This window comes from Protopterus annectens, chromosome 17.part0 (genome assembly GCF_019279795.1).
Source record: "Protopterus annectens isolate FY-2018-M chromosome 17.part0, PAN1.0, whole genome shotgun sequence".
Lineage (NCBI taxonomy): Eukaryota > Metazoa > Chordata > Ceratodontiformes > Protopteridae > Protopterus > Protopterus annectens.
In genome coordinates, this window is record NC_056751.1 from 832539665 (window position 1) to 832564285 (window position 24621).

Below are 24621 nucleotides of genomic sequence, written 5' to 3' on the forward strand. Positions count from 1 at the left end.
CTCACTATTGCACACAAGCTCATCTTTAAACCCGCCAACTGCCCAGCTCTCACTACTTCCTTAAAACCTTACATTCCCAACCGCTCACTCAGATCCAAAGACCAAAATCTCCTTCAGGTCCACAAATCTGCACGACCTCCTGGCCATCTACTGCTGTCCCACTCCTTAGCTAAACAGTGGAACTCTCTCCCCACACACCTACGCACCCTAGCTAACAGCATTTATATCACACTATCGAAAGATGAAAATAGCGAACGCTATTTCATCGAACATAAAATATCTAAACCACATAATATCGAACATTCAGAACAGCAAATTTTTTCCTTGGGAAACAATTCGCTATTCCGAAACACATACACACAACACAAGCACACCTAAAAAACATCAATCCATACACACACACACACACATACACACTTATAATCCTACAACTAACCCTACACTAAACTGTACATACAGTACTATCTAGCCACTTACCTTAACCCAAACCCTAACCCTAAGGTCCGTCACTATCGCACACTGACCTAACCCGCTCCCTAACCCTAATTCACTTAACCCGCCCCTAACCCTAATTCACCTAACCTGCGCCCTAATCCTAACAACCACACAATCGCACACTTACCTGAACCTGACCTGTAAATTTCCACCACAATGCTGTAAATAGCGAAGCCACAGAGCCGGCCAACCAAATTCTTTCCCTAGGAAAGAATTCGGTGTTCTGCAGCTTCGCTATTTTTAGTGTTTGCACAAAACGGGTCCATATTAGAACATTCGAAGTTTTAAAACTTCGATGTTCTGATATTGACCCACCTAACCATACAAATTTCAAATATCAGCTACTCTCTCATCTTTCTTCCAAATGGAAATGCCTTTACCACACTCCAACGTAAACCCCTCCCCCATTCCACCTTGCACTCACTCATCCAGCTACCCCTACTATTACTTCATCCCACTCAAAACAGTCCCTCCCCTACTAAAATCTAATTTTCTCTTCTGTTGTACTATACTCTCCAGTCTCAAATATACTATTAGCCTCTCCATGCATAATATTTTCCCACCCTACTAATGGCTGGTAGCTATATATTTTGAAATGTTAAACCTACAGTTGAGTTTATAACAAAAATATTCACTTTATGCAAATGTTGAAATTTTTGTATTGAATTATGTCTTCATTTTTGTAACATTGTAAAATCAAAATCAAAATAAACAAAAGTCAAGATGATAGAAAAATGATATTCGCCATTATCCGCTGGCCATTGCAAGCAGATAATAAAACTAATGTATCGCGTTTTTTTTCCATCTATCATGTCGTGGTTATTTTTTTGATTTGTAACATTGTGACAAGCCAATTGCAAATATCATGTAGCTTATCTGTAAATGTTTAAGGTGCTGTATGAACTATGTCCTTTTGTAACATGTGAAATGTAACTTGCAATTGTTGTGGAGCTGTTCTCCCTGGGCGTCCACTGAAAACGGGCTTTTCTAGGCCCAATGGACTTCCGGTCATCAAATTTAAATAAACAGCCATGAGAAGACTGTAGAATATACATAAGTGTTGCAATTTACTCAGTTTCATAGACAAGAAAGTTCAGAGCAGTATAGGTCAGAGCAGTATACAGTATAAGTCCACACATAAGCTCCCAGATAGCATGAGTCCCGCATCATTTAATTAAAAGTCTGTTCAGCTGATAGTTCTCCAAATGAATACAACTAATAGATTATGAACTAGTGTTGTATTGTGTAAAGGTGCTAGGAATGAATGGCTGAAAGAACATGGGTAAAAATCTTTTACCCGCAATGTTTGTGATGGGAATGTAGTGATTTGGGGAAAGAAGAAGTCAGCTTCATGAAGTGACAAACAGCAGTGACAATGTTGCCTAGATATAACAGCCATACTATAAATCTTGAATAAGAAGTGAATGTCAGAAAATGTACAGAATAAGGATATAATGTGATCCTATCTCGCCTACATTCATTACTGACGGGCTCGGAGCCAAGAATTGGCTCCGACTCGGCCGTTATAACTAGCACGAAGTCTCTCATTGGCTGGGCTAACCCTGTATCCCAGGATGCACCACGCCTAAACCCCCAGATCTCGTTTGCCGCTCCTAGAGTAACGACGTGGTCTCGACTTGGCTGTGGCTAAGTACCCTCTCTTTTTTGACTTAATAACTGTTTGCTCGAGTTATTATTTCCAAAAAGCTATTTTAATAGCAACGTTGTCTGTTGTTTCCCTTTTTGTGATTGATTGCGGTTTTTTGAGTGGTAATCCTTCTGTTTGGTGGGCTAGGCCTGCTTAAGTTAGAGGGCCTTTGCCCTATCTTGTGTCTTTAGTGTTCGGGTGTTTAAGTTAGAGCCCTTTCCACCCTCCCTCCTTGTGTTGCTGAGTGTGCGGTCTTGTTTCCTTATGTCTGGCAAGGAACAAAAAGAACATAAGCCATCTGGCTTTAAAAAATGCACCAAATGTGCATATAAAATGTCTTTGACTGATGGGCATGCCATCTGTGTTTATTGTCTTGGTGCCATACACTTGCAGGAATCCTGCAGTGTTTGTCATGCCTTCTCTTCCAGGGTTTTACAGGAGAGAAAAAAATAAGCTTATCCTTAAGGGTTTGATTAAACCCTCCTTTGAGGAAACTTTAGCATCTTCTCCCCCTCAGAGAAATCCAGGTCTAAGACTAAAAAGAAGTCTCTGGCTCCAGCTAGTTCATCGGAGCCTCCGGAGAAAAGGTCAAAAACTATATCTCCTTCCTCGGCTCCACTGGTCTCGGAGCCGCAGGAGGTACTGTCTAAGGCTATGTCTCCTTCCTCGGCTCCACTGGTCTTGGAGCCGCAGGAAGTCTTGTCTGTTTCGGGGTCGGCTTCTTCTACTCCACGGTCGTCGGCACCGAAGGAGGTTGCGGTGGTTCTCGAGCCTGCTTTGGCTCCGATCCCTTTGGAGCCGACTCGGAGCCGTTCCCCCAGTCTTGTCTCGGTTCCGACAGACAAGGTTTCTCGACTCCCTTCTGTCTCCGCCAAGTCCTCCAGGCTGTCGGATTCAGATGTGGAAAGGGTGGTCCAGAGGCTCCTCCAGTCGCCACTGTTAACTAAATTATTTTCGGCTCCAGCCCAGTCGGCTCCAGAGCCAGCCACGATATCGGTTCCGTTTCTTCCTCCTCCAACAACCTTGGTGTTGTCGGAGCTGGAGTCTGCCGAATCGAGTGAAGTCCTTGGGTCGGCTGCGAAACCTCCTGCTAGTCTTTCGGATCTGACCTCGGCTCCAACCTTTTCCATCCCTTCTACAGGTTTCGGTACTCTGGTGTCCTCAGTCAAACCCGAGGGGGATGCATCGGGGCTTCAGGTTTCGGCTCCGAGTCTCCCCCTTGGTGCTTCGGCTAGGGGTACCCCGACTCCGGTCATGGTCTCGGAGGCGGGTTTTTCGTCCGATTCTGGTGGACCTGCCTTCGAGGCTATGAGGAGCATGCTGGCCAAGTCCGTAGTGACTTCACTTGAATCGGCAACTCCATCCCCAGACGCTGCGACTAGAGCTTCTGGTGCCCCCCTATCTCTGGACAGCAGGGCTCCTAGGCCTGAGGATACCTCCATGTGTGGTCCCCTGCTTTCTGAGGGCCTTTCAGAGTCCATGCCTGAGGAGCCTCCCAGGAAGAAGTTGTGTAAGAGGAAGCACGTAGACTCCCCAGATGAGTCTGTCACCTCAGACACCGACCTCAGTGATGCAGAAGGGTCCCCGAAGTCATCCTCTGATGATGTCTCGTTCTCCGATATCCTGGAGATGTTGAGACAGCGGGGCGACTGGCCATCTAAAAACCCTTCTGAGGAGGAGTCGGTCTTCCTCAAGGCCTTCGGAGCCCAGCCTTCCGCCTCCTGGGTGTCTCCACCCTTCGATGAATTATTGGATCTTATTTGTCAAAGGGTGTGGGAACCCCCTGACTCTGTGGAGCCAGTTCCTAGCCGCCCCAATAAGTTCTTATCTGCGCCTCCTGGAAAAGAATTTTTGAACAAGTCAGTACCTGTGGATGCAATGGTGGTGGCGTCTGCCACTCAGCAGGATGTGGCAGAGGCTTCTACTTCCATCCATCCTCCTAATAAGGAGTCTAGGAGTATGGATAGGTATGGGAAGTGTACCCTGTCTTCAGCTACCTTTACCTTGCGGTCGCTGAATTACTTGTGTCATTTTACGCGGCTCCGAAGGGATCTCATAAAGGAGTTGGGAGATACCCTGTCAGGTAACTTGCCTGAGGCGTTGGCCCAGTCTGTTAACGCCCAGCTGTCTACCCTTTCTTCCATCGTCAACTCGTCCATGAGGCTCATCTCTTATGCAGCCGATGGGGTGGGTAGAGCAGCAAGTTCGGGCGTAGCCCTTAGGAGGCAAGCTTGGATGCGCTTGTGTCATTTTTCGGAGGCTTTCAAGTCTTCTTTCACGGACGCCCCATTCGATGGGCCCTCCCTTTTTGGACCCAAAGTGAAAGACACCCTCACTAGATGTGAGCAAGAGGATAAGACTTTGTCTGCCGTTGGGGCCCATTTTTCGCTTCCCACTAGACCTTATCCCAAGGCTCAGAGGGGAGGGAAAATGTGGTTCATAAAGTCTCAAAAGTCTTCCCCTGCCCATCAAAGTGACCCCCCCTCCAGGGGCAGAGGAGGGGGGGGATTTTAATGTAAGGCGTCACCCAAGAGGCGGTGGAGGCCCCCACAATACAGGAGACTGCGAGTCCTTTCGTGGTTCCTCCTACCAATGTCCCTGAGGGATTACCCGACTGTGCTTCTCCGGAGCCAGTCGGGGGTCGTTTTTCGGAGCATCTTCAGGCCTGGGAGTCCATCACTCATGTTCGATGGGTGCTTCGTATCATCACCGGAGGTTACACCATTCCCTTTATACTCCCCCCCCCCCTGCCATCAAGGAAAATCCCGGACGTTCCACCCAGTCAACGGGATCAGGCAGCAATAGAGGTCTCAAAGCTGCTAGAAAAAGGAGTCATCCAACCAGTCCCCGCAGACCAGATCGGACTAGGAACTTACTCAAGATTATTTTTGGTGCCAAAAAGAACAGGAGACTTGAGACCCATTCTGGATCTCAGACGTTTAAACCGCTTTGTAAAGAAGTCCAAGTTCCGAATGGTCACGTTGCAATCCATTTTCCCCTTGCTGGAAAAAGGAGTATGGATGTGCTCCATCGATCTCAAGGATGCCTATTATCACATCAAGATAAACAAGGCTTCCAGGAATCATTTACGCTTCCGGCTGGGAGCCAGTCATTTTCAATTCCGGGCCCTGCCCTTTGGTCTCACCACAGCCCCCAGAGTGTTCACCGAGTGTCTGGCAGTGGTGATAGCTCACCTAAGATGTCTAGGATTCCAGGTGTTTTTTTATCTAGATGACTGGCTCCTCACCGCCCCCACCAGGCATCTACTTGTTCAAGCCGTGAGAGCTACTGTCGAATTGGGCCATCTACTAGGGATTTCATTCAATTAGGTTTACCCCGGGAATCATCTCTGTATCACTGCTGGACAGAGGCACAGCAAACTAATGGGTATAGTATTCTCATCCTAAGGGGTGGTGAAAGCCACACACACACTCTGGCTAGGCTTATAAATGCCCTAGGGCAGATAGCCTAGTATGAACCTATGAACCTATGAACCTATCTGTATTGCTGCCATCACAGCATGTTGCCTTTATTGGCGCAGAGCTAGACTCTGTAGAATTGCGAGCTTTCCTACCGACAGAGAGAATAAAAGTGTTACAGGCCCAAGTTCTGGCTTTACTACCCCGGGAAATGGCCCAAGCCAGGATGGTTCTTCAGTTGTTGGGATCAATGGCGGCTACCATTCTTCTAGTTCCGCTAGCCAGGTTACACATGCGAATACTTCAGTGGCTCCTTTCGGCCCAGTGGTCATATCAGGAACGTCCCTTGTCCCATCAGATTCTCATCACTGAGAGATGCCGGCAGGATCTGCGTTGGTGGCTTCTCTCGTCCAACCTGAATCAAGGGAGATCCTTGAGCCCCCCGTCCCCTATTGCCACAGTAATCATGGATGCCTCCCAGATAGGGTGGGGGGGCATTATCTGGGCGAGACGGTTCAAGGTACGTGGCAAGACCACAAGGTTCACTTGCATATCAGTGTTCTGGAGATGAGAGCGGTGCTTCTAGCGTTGCAGGCACTTCACAGCTCTCTTCCCAGGGGAACTATTGCGATTCTTTCCGACAATATGTCGGATGTCTGGTATCTGAACAAGCAGGGAGGAACCAAGTCCTACCCCCTTTGCAGGGAGGCCATGAGAGTGTGGAATTGGGTGATTGCTTCCCAGCGCTTTCTAGTGGCAACGCACATTCCGAGGAAGTCCAATGTGATAGCAGACAGGCTGAGCAGAGCTATTCTGATGCCTCACGAGTGGTCCCTGAACGATCGAGTGGCTGCTCAGATCTTCTCCAGGTGGGGCCTTCCCTGCTGCGACCTCTTTGCCAGCCCCCTGAATGCGAAGTGCAGCAGTTTTTTCACTCTGATCCCCCCACAGGGGGAGTCACCCAGGGATGCTCTAGTCCACAATTGGCCCTCCGGTCTGCTCTACGCCTTCCCGCCGGTCCCTCTTCTGCCAAGAGTGATTCATAAGGCTACCTGCTTGGGAAGCAAGATGATTTTGATCGCACCACTCTGGCCCCATCAAGTTTGGTTCTCCTTCCTTCGGAAGTATGCGGTGGATGGTCCTTGGATTCTGGACCCAGCTCCAAACCTATTGACTCATCAATCAGGACAGCTCCATCCATCCCTACGAACTCTCAAGCTCGCTGCCTGGATTCTCCACTTCCGACCTTGGTCAGACAGCATATCCTTACCCCGGAAGTAGTACATATTCTGTCCTCGTCCCACAAGTCTTCTACTAGGAAAATATACTCTAGTAAATGGAAGAGATTTGAAATTTGGGCTCAGCAATGTGATCTTGATCCCCTTACAGCCCCTGTGTCGGCGGTGTTAGATTTCTTAGCAACACTATTTAGATAGGGTTCGGCTGCCTCCACTATAAAGGTTCAGTTGTCAGCAATCTCTAATTATCATGTTGCATATGAGCCTTCCCTCATGGGTCATAAGCTGTGTAAAGCCTTTCTGAAAGGAGCCTGGTTGCTTCGCCCTCCGGTTTCGCAACCCGTTTTGCCATGGGATTTAAATGTGGTGCTCAGAGCTTTAACATCTTCTCCCTTTGAGCCGGCAGCCTCTTGCAAATTGAAATTTTTGTCATGGAAGACTGCCTTTTTGGTAGCCATGACTTCAGCCAGAAGGGTATCGGAGCTTCAAGCCCTTTCTGTTAAACCTCCTTATTTGATTTTTTGTAAGGACAGAGTATCTCTGAGACTTAATACTTCCTTTCTCCCTAAGGTCTCTTCTGCCCTTTGTCTCCACCAGTCTATTGAGCTTCCGGTCTTTTTTCCACGGTTTTCCAACAAAGCGGAATACAAATTTCACCAGTTGGAGGTGCATAGACAACTGAGGTTTTATTTAAATAGGACACAACAGGAGAGGAAATCAGATCAGTTGTTTGTGTCCTTTTCGGACAATAGAATTGGCAGATCTGTAACTAAGGGCACCATAGCTAAGTGGATTAGGGACTGCATCTCATTTATTTATGCATTAGCGGGTAGGCATCTTCCCTTTCCAGTTAAGGCGCATTCTACCAGGGCTATGTCAACTTCAGTGGCTTTTCATGCTAGACTATCCATAGGTGAGATATGTGCAGCGGCTACTTGGTCTTCTCCACATACCTTTATTTCTCATTACAAACTGGACGTGGCCTCTAGAGGTCGGGCTTCCTTTGGTTCCACAGTGCTCAGGAGTGTTTTAAAGTGAGCCTCCTAGGATTTAGGTGCTAGGGACGCTCTCCCATCAGTAATGAATGTAAGCGAGATAAGATCACATTACATCTTTTAGTTATGTACTTACCATAAAGATAGATGTATGTAATCCATCTCGCCTACATTCTTACATACCCACCCTCCTTCCCCCCCTACCTGTTGGACTTGGAGGAAACTTGTATTCTGATCCCTCTGAGGATATTATTTTTTCTCTCCTCTTACATATATATTCTTGTAGTGTGGTGTATGTGGGAAGATATTATTGGGGCAAACAAGATCTGGGGGTTTGGGCGTGGTGCATCCTGGGATACAGGGTTAGCCCAGCCAATGAGAGACTTTGCGCTAGTTATAACGGCTGAGTCGGAGCCGATCAGTAATGAATGTAGGCGAGATGGATCACATACATCTATCGTTATGGTAAGTACATAACTAAAAGTTCTGTTTGCTGCAGATAGGCTAGTGACCTGTTCTTAACAAAGCATTGTCTGTTTAAAAACACAGTAACTGAATGTGTCTTTCTGTGCATCATACTGTCCTGTAAGAATTGCTTAGGCTAAGATGTAGAATTTAACTTTATGATAATAGGCTGTACAACGCAGCTAACTTTTAATAGAAAAAAGCAGTATGCGTGCCAATAGTTAAGTTTAATAAAGATTTCTTGCTGTAAACCATTAATAAAATAACTAGTAATAATGCAGCCCTGTTGAACAGCCATGAGAAGACTGTAGAATATACATAAGTGTTGCAATTTACTCCAGTTTCATAGACAAGAAAGTTCAGAGCAGTATAGTTCATAGCAGTATATAGTATAAGTCCACACATAAGCTCTCCTAGATGCGCATGAGTCCCGCATCATTCAGTTGTCTACTTAATTAAAAGTCTGTTCAGCTGATAAGCAGACAGAGCTTTTTTGTTCTCCAAATGAATACAACTAATAAACAGTGTTAATTAACTAGTCAGGTGGCAAATATATCTTAGGAAATAATTGCCTAATATTACAAACGCAGATTATGAACTAGTGTTTGTATTGTGTAAAGGTGCTAGGAATGAATGGCTGAAAGAACATGGGTAACAATGTCATTACAGCTGTTAAGGACTGCATTAGATTTGTTACACTTTTTTAGCTGTTTTGGCTGCAGAATTTAAGCATTTTAAAAATTATTTTACTCGCATAAAGCCATGATGGGAATGTAGTGATTTGGGGAATGAAGAAAGGCCGTTTCATGAAGTGACAAACCAGCAGTGACAAGATGAGTATTTATGAAGAAGACGACATTTCAAATGAAATAAAACTGCGGATATGTTAATTTGTGCCTAGGAATGAGCGTAGTAGATAGTTCCCCTGGCTAGAGTCATCAAAAAAAGTATTGAAGTACATAATTTCAGTAGAAGGATTTTAACAGAATTTGTGAAAGTACTGCAGTTATTAGTGGACTTGGATGATTTGCAAAGGTCATTGAATTGTTTGAGTAGTTTATATAATAGTAAATCCAAGTGGCCTGAGAAGGTAAATTGAGGATGTTCATCATATTGATCACTGCTGCAAGTAGCCTAAGCTATATGGCTTATATGCTGCCTAGGATATAACAGCCATACAGCTTCCAAAGCTTTAATACACCTTCTGTGTGTCCAAACTGTCCAGCAGCTTGAACTGAGCTAACTAAAAGGCAAATTTGGGTGTCAAGCCATTCAGAACTGTACTGCTGCCAAAGTGTGTGCTCTTCTGAGGCTTTTGAGGATCAAAGATCAACTTGTGCTGTTCCATTGCTGGGCAGATAAGTACACTTTGGGGAAAAAATCTTCCATTTAATAGTTTTGTTTATTATTGGTACTTTCCTCTTCATGAAAGTTATTTTAAAGCTAGGAGTTTGTGTTATAATGGACTGTCACAAGACTGTACTATATTTTTAAATTGGAGCACTCTTTTTTTTTTCTATCATTTTAAAAGTTCATAGTAACTGAAAAATATTTTGTGTGTGTGTGTGGATAAATTGTGTTTATTTTACTTTGTGGGGCTGACAAAGTGTTTTAAAGTGCTTTTTCTGTTTTTGTGTGTGAAAAAGTAACTTTTAAAGACTTACTGTTCTTACTGGCATTTGCTGCCTGTTTTACTAAGGAAAGAAGTACCGTTTTGAGCTTGACCATGGAATAATCTCTCAGTTCCATGGTTGTTTTTTCTTCCAGACACAAAAAGAAAAAGTTAAGCAAACAGCCATTGCAGCAAGTTAGCAATATTTCTCAGCCACAGGTGAGTGCTTGCTGTGGCAATTTGTTGTACCACAGACAATTCATCTTTTACTCTGGATCCCTCTGGTATAGCACCTACATCCACTATGGGCTGGGGATTAGCTACTTCCTATGTGGCTGTTGAGTACTTTTAGTGGGCAAGGGAGAGCCACTCTTGTTGGTCCCAGGAGAGGAACAGGGAAAGCTTTGCTATTTTGTCAGAATGTTGTGACTATCCTTGGGGAAGCTGCTGCTGCCATTAATAACACTGTTGGTTCCATTTTTCCTAACCAAAAAGAAACACATCTAAACATGTATCTACTCCTACTCAAATTTTCTTGAGCAGAGGTAGTTTACTGGGTCTAGTTCAGTGTTTAATTCAGGCTGTTGATCCTTGTAAAGCAGTTTGTGGTTAAAGAAAGAAGGATACCTCCGTTACTAAAAGAGATTCAAGGTTCTGAATCTGGACATGAAGATGAAGGGACAGGTACAGAGGGTTCTCCTCAGATTTCTGATTCAGACTCAGAGGAACTGGGTTTCTGACTCTCCTCGTAAAGGGGGAGTTTTTTTTTGTCTGACTATTTCTAGTTTATGCCAGTAATTTCAGTGGGAGAACACTGAGATTTCTCAGTCCCTCAGAAAATTCTTTGAGCTGTTACAGAAGGAATTTCCAGAACCTGCACCCGTTCCTCCATTTAGATTTGGAAGATGCATATGTTACTGCCTGAAGTTTTCTAGTCAACCTGTTGTCCCTAAAAAGGCAGGATATGTAAAGTTCCTCAATCTTAAGTTTTTAAAACACTCTTCCCAAAACTGATCCAGCAGCTATAGCTATAGTTAATCCTTCTGCCACTAAACATTTAGTTAATTCCAAGCCTACTATTTCTGATAAGTATTGGAAGATTATTGATTAGTATGGGAAGAAAGTGTGTGTTTCTGCAACTTTGATGTTCAGAATTTTGAATTGTTGAGCTCATATGTTAATGTTTGTGTTGACTAATTTTGAAAGTATGAGAAATGTCTTGTCTGCAGTTTATTCTTGTGAGGAGAAATGTGCTTTAAATAATTTTAATTTCTTTTGTTGTTCAAGTCACTAGTCATTGTATGCAGAGCATGGGTGACTGTTGATTCTTCAAGTGCTATGACCACTGGTACTGTTTTGAGGATGTTTGCATGGCTACAGTATCAGAAAGTCCCAGATGATGTTAAAATTAGATTTTAAATTCTCCTTTGAAAAGAGATTTAGCTTTTGGCCCCTCTGCTGCAGATAATGGTTCCAAAAGTGTGATGAAAGGGGTAAGCTGATATAAGGAATCTCTAAGATTTTTCAGCCCTCCTTTTCCAACTTTTCCAAGGGATTCTCTAACTCGTCATCCAGTTTTGATAAGAAACAAAATAAACAGTCTCAACAAAATGCAGGTAAACAGACGTTTAAGAAGAAATGGCAAATGGATTCCAAGAAAAATTCTGAAAACTCCCAAAACCAAGGACAGTCCAATAAATCAGAATGACTATTTAATAGACTTTGTCCCCCACCCTGGCAGCCCTTTTTTTTCTTCCAGAAAGTCTGAATCTCCACTTTGTTTCTTCCTTGGCAGCAGATAGTTTCACATAAATAGATTCTGAAGATTATTCAGTGAGGTTACAGATGGCAGTGGGAGGAAATCCTTCCTTTCCAGAGGGTAATTTCTCATCCTGTAGACCAGACTCTTTGTTTCCACCTGCCTTTCATCACATGCTACCCCAGGGAGTGATAGAACCAATTCTCCCTTTCCAGGTGGAAAGAGGTTTTATTCAAGGATGTTTTTAGTGCTAAAGAAAGAAAATGCTTGGAGACCAGTTTGTGTTGATGCCCAAATTCAAAATAATGTCACTTCACGACTTGTTAGTGTTTCTTCCTCTATCAGACTGCCTGGCAACACCAGATTTAAAAGATGCCTTTCATCACATTCTTAAGAAATGATTTTGTGTGTCTGGATCAAGTTATCAATTATCTGCCTTTCAGCATCCACCGTATCAAGAGTGTTTACAAAGTCTCTAGTTCAAGTTATAGCTCACTGCAGGCTACAGGGTATCCACATTTTTCCATATTTAGGTAACTTGCTTATTTTTGCAGATTCTTTTTTATAGTCAGGAATCTGCCTCTTGGGTGAGAAATCGTACTTAAGCTGGGATTCCAAGAGAGCATTCAAAAATCTTTCTTGACTCCTCCTCAGAGGATTGTCTTCCTGGGATGTCATCTAGACACCACAGTTCAAAGAATTTTTCTTCCACAGGAAAAAAAAACAGATCTGTATCTAGACCTATTTTTAGGGTTTTCCACTTAGACTTCAGTTACTGCAAGGGAATACCTCAGAATTTTTAATGTCATGGTTTCTACAATTCTCATGAAACTCCTAGGAAGACACCACATGAGAAAGATACTGTGGTATCTGTAGTCTCTCTGGTTCCAACAGCACCCCTTGTCTTTTTTCAAATCCCACTGCTGGGACTTGTCAGAAGTGAAATCATTTGGCAGGGACAGCAGATATCCCTAAATCAAATTCCCTTCTCTCTCCCTGTTCCAAAGCAGTCAGTCTCCACAGACACCTCAGACTTTGCTATAGGAGCAGTTTTAGGAAGGGTAAAAGTGCAAGGTGTATCCTGAAAGCACTTAAATATAAAAGAGATGCTTGACCTGATCAAGGAATTCAACTCTCTGAATCATCTTTGGTGCACAGGAACTCTTCAAGATGTTGCAGACAATACCACAGTCATTTATTACATCGACAAGCAAGGGGGAATCAGGTCATACCCCTTCTGGCAGACTAATCATGTTAACTTGGGATATAGCGTCACAGCACAGTCTCACTCTACAGTCATCATACAGTCTGTGTGGTAGACAAGTTGAACAAAACAAGTACAGACCCTCAAGAATGGAAACTAGATCAGGGGTCTTCCAAGACTTGATTCATCTTTTGGGAGTTCCTCAAGTAGATCTGTTTTCCTCATCTCTGAACAATCAACTGTTGAGATTTTGCTCCAGGACTTCATGCAAGAAGGCCTGGAAGACAATGTATTTTCCTTTCATTGGAAAGGAATGTTTCTGTATGCTTATCTACCATATCCAGGGTACTTCTGAAGCTTCATATCAAATCCCTCAAGATCATTGTGGTTACTTCCTTCTGGCGCAGACAACCATGGGTCTCCCTTCTTTTGGTGATACTGTACATGCGTACCCCACCATCCGGTTTGCGTAGATGTGGACGTACCATGGGCATAACTTCAATTTTCCTCAATGTAGTGCGATTTCAGAGTTGGTATATGTAATTTGCAGGGGGTGTGGGGAGCTTGGGGAGGCAGCCCTCCTTCAAAAACATATTAAAAAATTCTCGAGTCGTGATAGTGTGATGGGTGGAATTAAGGTGGCCCTTGCTACTGTGCAGCCAGTGGGTACTCATGTACAGCACTGCCATTCTTTTTAAAATAGCCAGGGACAATTATTACAAGCTTCCTCACAGACTGGAACTACTAGCTCAAGAATAGGGGTGTTTGATACACCATAACTGTAATAAAACACAAGAACAGCAGAAGATAACTGCAAATGGTAACTAATAAAAGAAAAAGTGGTTCAGGCACACCAGAAAATAGCTCACAGGTGTGCCTGAACCGCTTTTTCTTTTATAACTGTAATAAACTTCAGCTACCTTGCCTGGATGATAGATCTTAATTCCTTTTAGGCACCTGTTTACTGAGGACAGTGCAGCAAGTATTAATGGAGGCAAGAAAGCCTGCTTAATAGAAAGTCATATATTAGCAAATGGAAAAGGTTTTCTGGTTGTTGCCAGTAACATAACCAACACCCATTCAAGGCAAGTTGTTCTATGGTTTTCCAGTATTTGTGTGAGTTACTATCCTATGCCCTTTCTTTCTTCTCTAACAAGGTTCGTTTATTGGCCATTGTAGCATGTCTGCTATTGAATCCTCCTCTTTCAATGCATTCTAATGTCAAATGCTTTTGAAAGGGTTTTTGCATAAGAGGGCTCCAAGAAAACTGGTTGCTCCTGCAATGCCCACCATTGCTACCAATATGTGATGGCCACCAGCATGTGTCGTCCCCAAGCTAGGCCAGTAATCAAGGAGCCTGAATCCTCACCACTGACATTAGGGAAGGACGTGCACTTGGAATACAAATGAATACACTCAGTATTTCCAGATGCAGACCTCTCTGCATCAAATACAATTTCCCTTACGAGCACATAGGGAACATACACAGCCCAGGATCTGGATATCTCTGTTTGTCTCCCTCCGAATCACCTAGAGCCATATTTTACACTGTTGAGTGGCTAGCCCTGCCACGGCGCGCAGTTTGTGATCCGTGTTCTCCTATCTTGAGGATACTGCGCACCACAATAGATGCCCAAAGCGGTTGGTCTTTTTACAACTCTTCCCCCCATTGGGCACCATGTAGAGTCTTTGCTGCTGCCCACAGCTCCATTCATTGGTGAGTTTGAGATGGAAACACTCAGCATGTTTTTCGAACATGGGAGAAACCCCACGGAGACACAGAGAACATGCAAACTCCAAACAGGCATTAGTCTGAGGTCAGGATCGAACCTTGTGCATTGGAGGCGAAGACTTTAACCACTAAGATGCTGGGTGAGCTAGGGGAGAAATGGCTCCTGAGGGTACTAATTGCATTGTGGAGAGAAAGGCGTATTCCAGATGACTGGAGATTAAGTATACTCGTGCCAGTGTACAAGAACAAAGTGGACATCCACAACTGTGGACAGTACAGAGGCATCAAACTCCTACCACATTGCATGAAAGTTCTGGAGAGGGTGATTGATAAACGGATACGCAGAATAGTAGAATGTAAGATGGGACATGAACAGTTCAGATTCAGATCAGGATGCAGCACAATTGACCCGATGTTTGCATTGAGACAGATACTTGAGAAGAAACTAGAGAAGAGGAGAGAGTCAAATTGGGCTTTCCTAGACTTGGAGAAAGCATATGACAAGGTCCCAAGAAAGCTGATCTGGGCCGTACTGCGGTGGTTTGAAGTCCCAGAAACATTGGTAGAATTAGTACAGGCTATGTACAAGGACCCAGTGACTCAAGTACGAACAGTGATTGGCCTCACTGAGGGGTACCCAGTGGGAGTGGGTGTACACCAGGGTTCAGCTCTGAGCCCACTGCTGTTCATACTGGTAATGGACTACATCAGCAAACAGGTGTGAGGGGTCAGAGCAACAAAGCTGCTGTATGCAGACGATGTGGCAGTACAGGCAGACTCTGATCACGAACTTCAGCAAAGGATAGGAGAATGGAATGCAAATCTGAAGGCACATGGGATGAAACTAAGCACAGATAAGACAGTGGTAATGGCAGCAGATTGGGGAAATCAGAAGAAGCTGAGAATAGAGATAGATGGGAAGATAGTGGAACAGGTAAACAGCTTTAAGTATCTGGGAGGGGTGGTTGAGGAGAAGGGTAGTCTGAATGAAGAGGTCAAAGCTAGAATCAGAGGGGCTGCAGCCAACTGGCATAGAGTATCAGGTGTAGTATATGACATAAGAATGCCAAAGAAGCTGAAAAGTAAGGTGTACAAGACAGTGGTGCGACCAGTACTACTGTATGGTACAGAAACCTGGGCAGTAAAGGCAGAACAGTTGAAGAAGCTAGAGGTGATGGAAATGAAGTGCCTGAGAAAGGTGATAGGATGCACATTGCGGGACAGGCAAAGAAATGAGGACATAAGAGCAGAAGCCAAAGTAGCTCCAATTGCAGAAAAGATCAAAGAAAACAGATTACGATGGTATGGACACATGTGTAGAAAAGCAGAAGACAATCTGGTGAGGGAGATTTGGGACAGACAGGAAGAAGGTAAGAGGAAGCGAGGGCATCCAGCAAAGAGGTGGATGGATTGTGTGAAAGGAGATCTGCGACAGTCAGGCATGAGTGTTGAAGAAGGCAGGAGAGTGGCACTGAATCGAGAGAGTTGGCGACAGTTAATACGATACCCCGACCCCATGTAAATGGGAACAAGGGGATGATGATGATGTCTCCCTCCAGGTCCCCAGTAAGACATCCCACTGGCACAGCTGTAGGGTTAGGTCCTCAGCAGAGTGTACAAGCCAAGTCCTCCAGCGCCTTCTCTGTAAACCCAGTGCTTCATGTCTCTGCCCCAAGTAGCTGACACACACACACACACACACACACACACACACACACACACATACACACACACACATTCTTAAGATTTAATTTTCACAAACATCTGGGAAAGGCTGGCATAGATTACCCAATCTTCCAACTTTGCCCAGACTATAAGGTAGTTATCAATGCCACCAGTCATTTACTATAAGGCTGTTAAAAGGGTTTCCAATTATACTGTGGAATATTAATACTAATACAAGTGGTAGTAGTTCACCAAGATGGCTAGGCCTTCTGCAGTGGTCCACACAGTGTCACCAAATAAATATAAGCACTCTCCGAGGTTAGATACTTTCTACAAGGACCAGCTATGATAAAAGTTTTAAATATATTTAATAATAAATAGTAAAACTACATGAAAATACTGAATATATATTCACGGTAAACCAGAGAGTTCCAATTACAGAAAATATTGAAAAGAACTTTGATGGATAGACTCAGACAAATAAAGAAAAACAATATTTAAACTAATCTTCCCTATATTTTTGACTGAATCTAAGAAATGTTTACTGTTCCCTGGTTAAGTTACTACCGCAAGGTCAGATGCTGTGGGTGAGGGTCTTTCTAGCCAGGCTTCCCAAATAGAGAATACTCAATACTCTAAGATTACTTCCTGTAAAATACAATATCCAAGATGACTTGCAGAATGACCTAATCTGGTCGCCTGACTCTAAGTTCCCACAATATCTCCTTTTGAAGTTTGAGACAGGACTTCAGCAGACTGTTACAACACACATTTAGAGCTTTTATGCCAGTGCATAGGCACCAGAAGCATTTACAACACTTCCCATCATCTTTTCAAAAGCTAACAGGTAATGGCTGCTCCCAGACCTACCATCTCCAGTCCCATTCAGCACTGTGGGGTGCCTTTTAATGGTTTAACAGCTCATTTACATTTCCCTTATTTTTCTTAAAACAAGTAAGCTTAACCTTTGCTGTGCCAGTATCCTCTGTTAAAACATACACATTTAATTCATTTACCATAATGCATGTACATTTCTTTCAGCAGGGTGCACTGTAGGCACATTTTAACACAATTAACAAAAACAAAACTCACAAATATATTTTCAGCACAAGCATCTGTACAGAACAGTTTGATATACTAATGACATATAATTATTTACAAAATTCCAGCTAGCTGTGCTGGCACAAGTCATACATCTACTGCCCTACTTCACCTGGCATGGCTGGCAGTACCTCCTATCATTACAGCCCCTCTTTAGGATCTTAATTTTGTGTTAGAGAAGCTATTGCTTGTTCCGTTTGAACCAGCTAACCTGGCTGACCTGAGGTTCTTAACATGGGAAACAGTTTTACTGATTGCTCTGACCTCTTCAAGAAGTGCATCTGAGTTGCAAGTTCCTACGTTGAGTCATCCCTATCTTATTTTCCACATGGATAGGGTTTCTTTGAGAGCTAGTCCTTCTTTTATGTCTAAAGTTGTATGTATCTGAGTTTACTTTAAGCCAAACTATCCATCTCCCCGTTTTCTGTCCTAAAACCAAATGTGAGGGAAAAAGGATACGCCATACCTTGGATGTCCACAGACAAGTCAGGTACTATCATGACAGAACTAAATCTTACAAATCTTTGGATCAGGTGTTCATTTCTTGTTAAGGTAAGAATGGGCAACCTGTGTCAAAATAGACTGTTTTGTAATGGTTGTTTGCGACTATAACCTTTTGTTATACTCACCACACAAATCTATTCCAGGCAGTGTCAAGGCCCACTCTAGTAGGGCCTTTGCTTCATGTATTTTTGGAAAGGGATGGATTCTGGAAATGTTCAAACTGATCATATGTACACCCTTTTACAAAACACTGTGAGCTTGATTTTCTCCAAGTCTGTGTCAGGCTTTCCAAAGACCATTCTCCAGGGTCTCCTGGACTGTCTTCTTTTGCTCCCTCCCAAGTGTAATAAGCTTAGGGTAATCTACACATATAGCTAAGGCTACTGCAGCAGTGTTTGATATAATAAACATAGTGTAGTTGTGTAAGTAAACTTACCATAACAGTAGATTTATGAATGATCACAGCTGTAGTAGCTTCTTTTTCCTTCCATCCACCTTGTTTTTTTGTTGTGGTGTTTTTGCCAGAGTGTAGTTAGTTATTTTTTGTTCTCCTTAAAATTGTTCTTTCATTGCTCAGCCTCCGGGTCTCTTTTACTCATCTCAGCTCAAGCTGCCTGACAGTTTGGAAGGTGAACTGAAGCTTTGGAAGCTGTCTGACTGTTGCATCCTTGGTAGGATATAACCAGTATAGTTAAGGCTACTGCGGCAGTGATCATTTGAACATCTACTGTTATGGTGAGTTTATTTGCACAACTGTAATTTTAGGCTATATGCTGGCATATTTTGAATTACCTGCAGTTTTAGTTGGTGTCGTGTCATTTGATGGTCTGTGCCAGGTTAATGAAGGCTTATCTAAAATTTTTATTTTTTTGAGTTTGAATTTGAACTTACTAGTGTTTAACCATGTTAATTTTTCTGCAGTTATAACAGCAGCATATAAACATTGATTCACTTTTCATATTCTTTAGATGATGTCACATCACGAGCATATAAACACACAAAGAAAGTACTGTGTTGTAACAATGAATTTCACACCCTGTGATATGTATTTATTTACAGATCGTCCTGACTGTGTGGCTGGAAGACTTGTCTTTGTGTTTTATTCTCATTTAAAGAATGTTAAAGAAGTTTATGTGACATCTGCAGTTAACAGACAAGAGCAAGCAGTTAAAGGACAGGTGAGTTTACAACATTGCTCTGTCTTTTTTGAAAAGAACAGTTTTGCTTCATTTGTTTACTATTGTTTTAATCTTCTTTTTGCTTTTCCCCCAAATATCCAGCCAAGTCCTCGATGATTTATTTGTTTTTTCACACTGCTGGCATCAGAAGGTGCTTAGAGAAAGAGGTTAGAGATGGGGAGAACAACCATCATAAGGCTTTTGACATTCCTTCTTGGTAGTCTTCCAGTACACTGTAGTGCCTGGTTACACTGATACTTCTCTGGAATGCATACTTTTCTTGGCCAAGCTTGTACCCCAGAGACCCATGGGCATCAGAGCATTGTATTGGACCTTCCAATACAATGAAGTAATTATTAATTCTCTGAATAAATTGTTGTGCTTGAGAAGGGATGGCACTAGTGTGGGTTAATGCTCTAGATGATATGAAGTCTGAATAGATATAGAAGTCATGCAGGGAATATTAGTGGTAAAAAGATACATTTTGTCACCACTTATAATATTTATAGTGTTGAGTTAGTAAAATTCCTAAGAATACTACTGGCCATTCTTACATAAGGGGAAGTCTTGGATTAAGAATTTACCTGATTCCTTTACTGTCTCTTATAAGAGAGCCAGAAATATAAAATACATGGTTGTTCATAATTTGTTTTGTGCCTACTGAAATGTTAACTATTCCTCTACAAAATTCTGGTACATTTCCCTGTGGTAAATGCTCTATTTGTATTCATGTGGTCAAGACATTTGATAAAATAAATGGCATTTCTTTTCAGCCTAGGGTTATTTTCTCCTGTGTGTCCAAAGGAGTGGTTTACTGTTTCTTATGCCCTTGTGGTTTCTTCTATATAGGATAAACCAAAAGAATGTTTAAAATCAGAGTACAAGAGCATGTTAGAGACATTAAGAATCAACATTTGGATAGCCCTGTAGCATCACATTTTCATGCAGTACACTTGGGGTCTTGTACCATTTTAAAAACATGTATTTTAGAACAAGTTCTGTTTAAGGACGATGTTGCATTTAAAAACAGTTATACAAAGAAGCAGTTTGTATATTAAAGTTTGGCACTTTGGTGCCTCATGGTTTAAACAAAGAACTTGAGTGCAAGGGAAGCAGTTTGTATATTAAAGTTTGGCACTTTGGTGCCTCATGGTTTAAACAAAGAACTTGGGTGCAAGGCTTTACTGCATTAAGTGTTTTAGTTAATTGATTAATGATGTGATATTTGTTATTTAAATGTAGCTTGTGCTACTGTGATGTTAACTCTGTGAAAGGCTTGCTAGCCACGGCGCTGGAGTATTAAACGATTTTGGATTTTATGCTTCTGCAGTTGGTGTTCACTTTTTCTGTGTTTTTTTATTGGACTCCCCCGAAGTGACACAACTTTAACTGACTTCTTTCCCCTCATGATTGGTGATCCAGCCTTCGCTGCTCTCTCCCATTCCTTCCCATCTGATCTGTCCAGCACTCAGGCTGCTGATCAAATCTGGGTTATCTGAGGTATAGTTAGACTCCTCTGTGCCACAGAGCCAGATGATCACTGTACTTTTACCTTTGGAACCACTTGCATTCAGTTGCATTTTGAAGTGATTCGGTCATCTTTTAATTTTCAGTTTTGACATTACCAAATCCAGCAATGATGCACATTCTTTTTTCCTGACATTTTTGTAATGTTTCATCCCAGGGCTCTCAAGTTATGATGGATAACGAGACTGTGTACATCTGCAGATTCTTCTAATTAGCTTAGTGAGGTCAAGGAGTTAAACCCTACTGTGTTGTAGTAGGTGCAGGCATGCTTAGTTAAGGCAGAATGTTTCCTTGTTTGATTGTCCAATGAGTGTATGTATTTAAACACACACATCACCAAGTGCAGTTTTGTTGAATGGCTGTGCTATTGTACTGCATATTTATGGGTGTTAGCTTTATTTTTGTGTGAATTTTATTTTCAGTATCGGTTTACTGATTTATCAGCGTTTTAAGTACTTTTACTGAGCAGCTTCCTTTGGTACGTTTTGCTAACAGTGGTTAGTTTACAAATTTAACCCGGATGCGATGTTCATGTTCCAGCCTGTGCTGAATAAGTATGCTGTTATTTTAATTAATGTAGCTACAATTCGTTATAATGAGCAAAGAAATGAGCTATGTTATTTGCAATCATACTGGTGAATACTTGTCTGCAACACACGAGAGTAGAAAACTGTGGGACATGCGTGACTGCAACTGTGTGTAAATAAACTCAACAGTTCAGTTGTTCCATGAAGCTTTGCCTTCTTTCATGTGTTTCCTTTTACTTGTGTTCTGTTTTGTCATTTATATCTTCAAAGTTTAACTAGTGATAATTCTGTTTGTAATTAGGTGTACAATGAAAATTGAAGTTGTGCAGACCCGTTAGACTTTTCCATCTATGTTGCATCTCAATAGTCCATGTGAAATTGTACTTCACTAATAAGTACTAATAGGCGAAGAGTGTTTATAGTACAAGTTGAGTATACTTCCAACACATTTCATGTTTGAAAGAAAGCCATGTTCATGTAAAACATCATACTCTATGTTACTTTGTAGTGGAAGTAATTATTACAAGCATTACAGACAGTACATATAACTGTGAAACACTCTATTCGTGTCTGAGGTAATAACATAAAACATGTAAAAGGTTACAGTGTATGTCCTTACATTCACTGCTCTAGTATTCTTAACAGATGGGATTCCCTGCAGTGGAAGCCCAAACATCCGCCAGTCTACCAAATACTATTTGTTGTTTTTAAAAGTTATGCCGAATGTCACCAAATTGTCCCTTACATAGCATAGGGCATAAAGGTGACGTTCAGGCTTACCATAATCAGACTTCTTTGCCACCAGTCTTAATATATCATTTTGCCATCAGTCTGTTTACATGCATTTCTCTCCAGGGCCTCTCAAGGTGTTCACAGACAAAACAACAGTGATGTGGTATCTCAACAAACAGGGAGGAACGTGATCTTACCTTCTTTACCGGTTGACACTTCGGGTATGGGACCTTGCTGTCAAGTATCAACTGACTCTTTAGGCAGTTTATATCCCTTCTGGTCAGAACATTGTGGCAGACACTTTGAGCAGATCCTTAACTCAGCCCCATGAATGGATGATTCACAGGGATGTGTTTCTGGACATTATCCACCAGTGGGGTACTCCTCAAGTGGATCTTTTTGCCTCCCCTCTAAACAGACAACTTCCTTTGTTTTGTGCCAGAGTGCCAGGTCCTCTGGTGTGGAAGGTGGACGCCCTCTCATTTTCTTGGAAGAGAATGTTTCTTTTTGCACTTCCTTCCCTTCCTCTCATTCTGAAAGTCCTTTTCAGGATTCAACAGGATACTCCCAAAATCTTGTTCCATCTACTATTTCATCTAGCCAGGGGCAGTCCTCACAAGTTACCTCACAGGATGGATCTTATCACACAAGACAAAGGATCTATCATCCATCCCCACCTGTCCACATTTCAACAGACATTGTGGGCGATAGGATTTTGATTCCTCACAGACACCTTTTTTCTGAAGATGTGCTGCAAGTCCTGCAGGAGGCCAGTAAACCTACTACTAGGAAATCCTACTTATCTAAATGGAGGAGGTTTTCTAGTTGGTGTCTCTCTTGTAACCTGGACGCACTTACTGTGGATGGTCCTTTGGTTCTGTCCTATTTGTGCGAGTTGTTCACTGCTGGTTTGGACTATTCTTCTGTTAAGGCCCACTTGTTTGCTGTCTCTGCTTGACTGCCTTTTTCTCCTCCTTTAGCTTCTATATTTGAAGTTAAACAATTTCTTAAAGGAGTCCTTAATATTAGACCTCCCAGGAAGATTGTTCCTCCTCCCTGGGATCTTAATTTTGTTTTAGAGAAGTTGACTCAGGCTCCTTTTGTGCCTACTGCTTCAGTTTTCCTTGCATTGTTCCTGGAAGACTGTTCTTTTGTTAGCTCTTACTTCTGCCAGATGGGTGTCTGAGTTGCAGGCCCTTATGGCTTGTTCTCCTCTTTTGGTCTTTCATGAGGACATGGAGTCCTTGCACACTTAACCCTATTTTTATGCCTAAGATGGTTAATGAGCTATCACTGAATCAATCTATTAATCTGCCTAACTTTTTCCCCTGTCCACAATCTGACAGTGAGAGGGTGCTGTATACTTTGTAAGTGCATAGGCAGCTCAAGGTTATTAGAAAATCTGATCAGTGTGTTTCTTTTCATCCTAGATCTTTGGGACTTACTGTATCCAAGCAAACTATTTCTTCTTGGATTTCACTAAATTAACTCGCTGTGGGGATATACATCCTAACCCTGGACCAATTACTCCTTCAAACCTCTCCATCCTTCAACCCCTCAACCTACCCATTAGCTTAAACCAACTCCCTAGAAAAGTATCTGACTTACTTTTTCTGAATATCAACTGTAGAAGTATCTCCAACAAAATTCACAATCTACACGCTTGTCTCTCATTGTACAACCCAGATATAGTGGTCATAACTGAGACATGGCTAAAGCCTTACATCACCGACAATTAAATTATTCCTCCAGGATACAGCATCCTAAGGAAAGATAGAATAGACAAAAAAGATGGAGGCATTGCTATTCTATTCAAGAATCACCTTACAGTGCATGCATTAAACATACAACAACCCATCATGGGTAATGCAGAAATAATTTCCACTCAACTTAAGCTCAACTCCAAAAAACTAATAAACATAATTGGATGCTACATACCTCCCGGTAACAATATACCCACTCTGGAAAACCTGCTCTACTGGTCCTGTATATCTCTCCATAATGAAACCTTCATTTTTGGGTGATTTTAATATTGATTGGCTTACCTGTAACTCTCCTACCCCAACAAACCATTTTGACCTCCATGGTTTTACCCAAACCATCCAAACACCTACAAGAATTGACAAGGTAACTAACAGGGAATCAATTCTAGACTAGATTCTAAGTAATAGACCAGTCCACCCTTTCTCTTGTAGGATGCCTCCCTGATGGACTAAGTGACCATCTGCCAACATTCCTACTCAGACAACATACACAACATACCAAAGGCACTGTCTACCAAAGCATTAGAAACAAAAAGAACTTTAACCCCAGCAGTTTCACAGTGGATCTAAAACACTGTAACTGGGCACCTCTAAAATACCTTAATTTAAATGAGGCAGTCGCATATTTTAATACCACCTTTATAAGCATATTAAACCTACATGACCTCCCAGAACTATAAGAACCAGGGCTAATCCCACTCCATGGCTTACTAAAGACACCAGGTCTCTCCTTAAAATCAGAGACAAAGCATGGGACCATTGGAATATTGTCAAGTCAGGAATAAAGCCAGAAAGCTGGTAAAACTCGATAAGGTTAACTACTTCTCCAGCCTTCAAACTAAGCACCAACATCATCCTCAAAAGTTCTGGACAGCCATCAATAAATTATTCCTGCCAGGCAAAAGTGGTACTCCCTCCCCCACCCTAGTAAACAGCATGAAAAACACTGCAACTCAATTTCTTTACTGAGACAGTTTTAACCCTAGCCAACCAACAAAGCAATCAAAATACCCCCCCCGAACCCTGCACAACATACTCAAACAATAACTTATTTCAA

At 42.4% G+C, this 24621-nt stretch overlaps 1 protein-coding gene across 1 annotated transcript in view; it reads left to right on the forward strand.

Annotated features, from left to right (window-relative positions):
• PIDD1 (p53-induced death domain protein 1) overlaps positions 1-24621 on the forward strand; it is a 1004177-nt gene that overhangs the window by 721718 nt on the left and 257838 nt on the right. The window contains exon 12 of the mRNA XM_044059769.1: positions 18897-19015. Coding sequence (XP_043915704.1) covers positions 18897-19015 — 119 coding nt within the window. The remainder of the gene's footprint in view (positions 1-18896; positions 19016-24621) is intronic.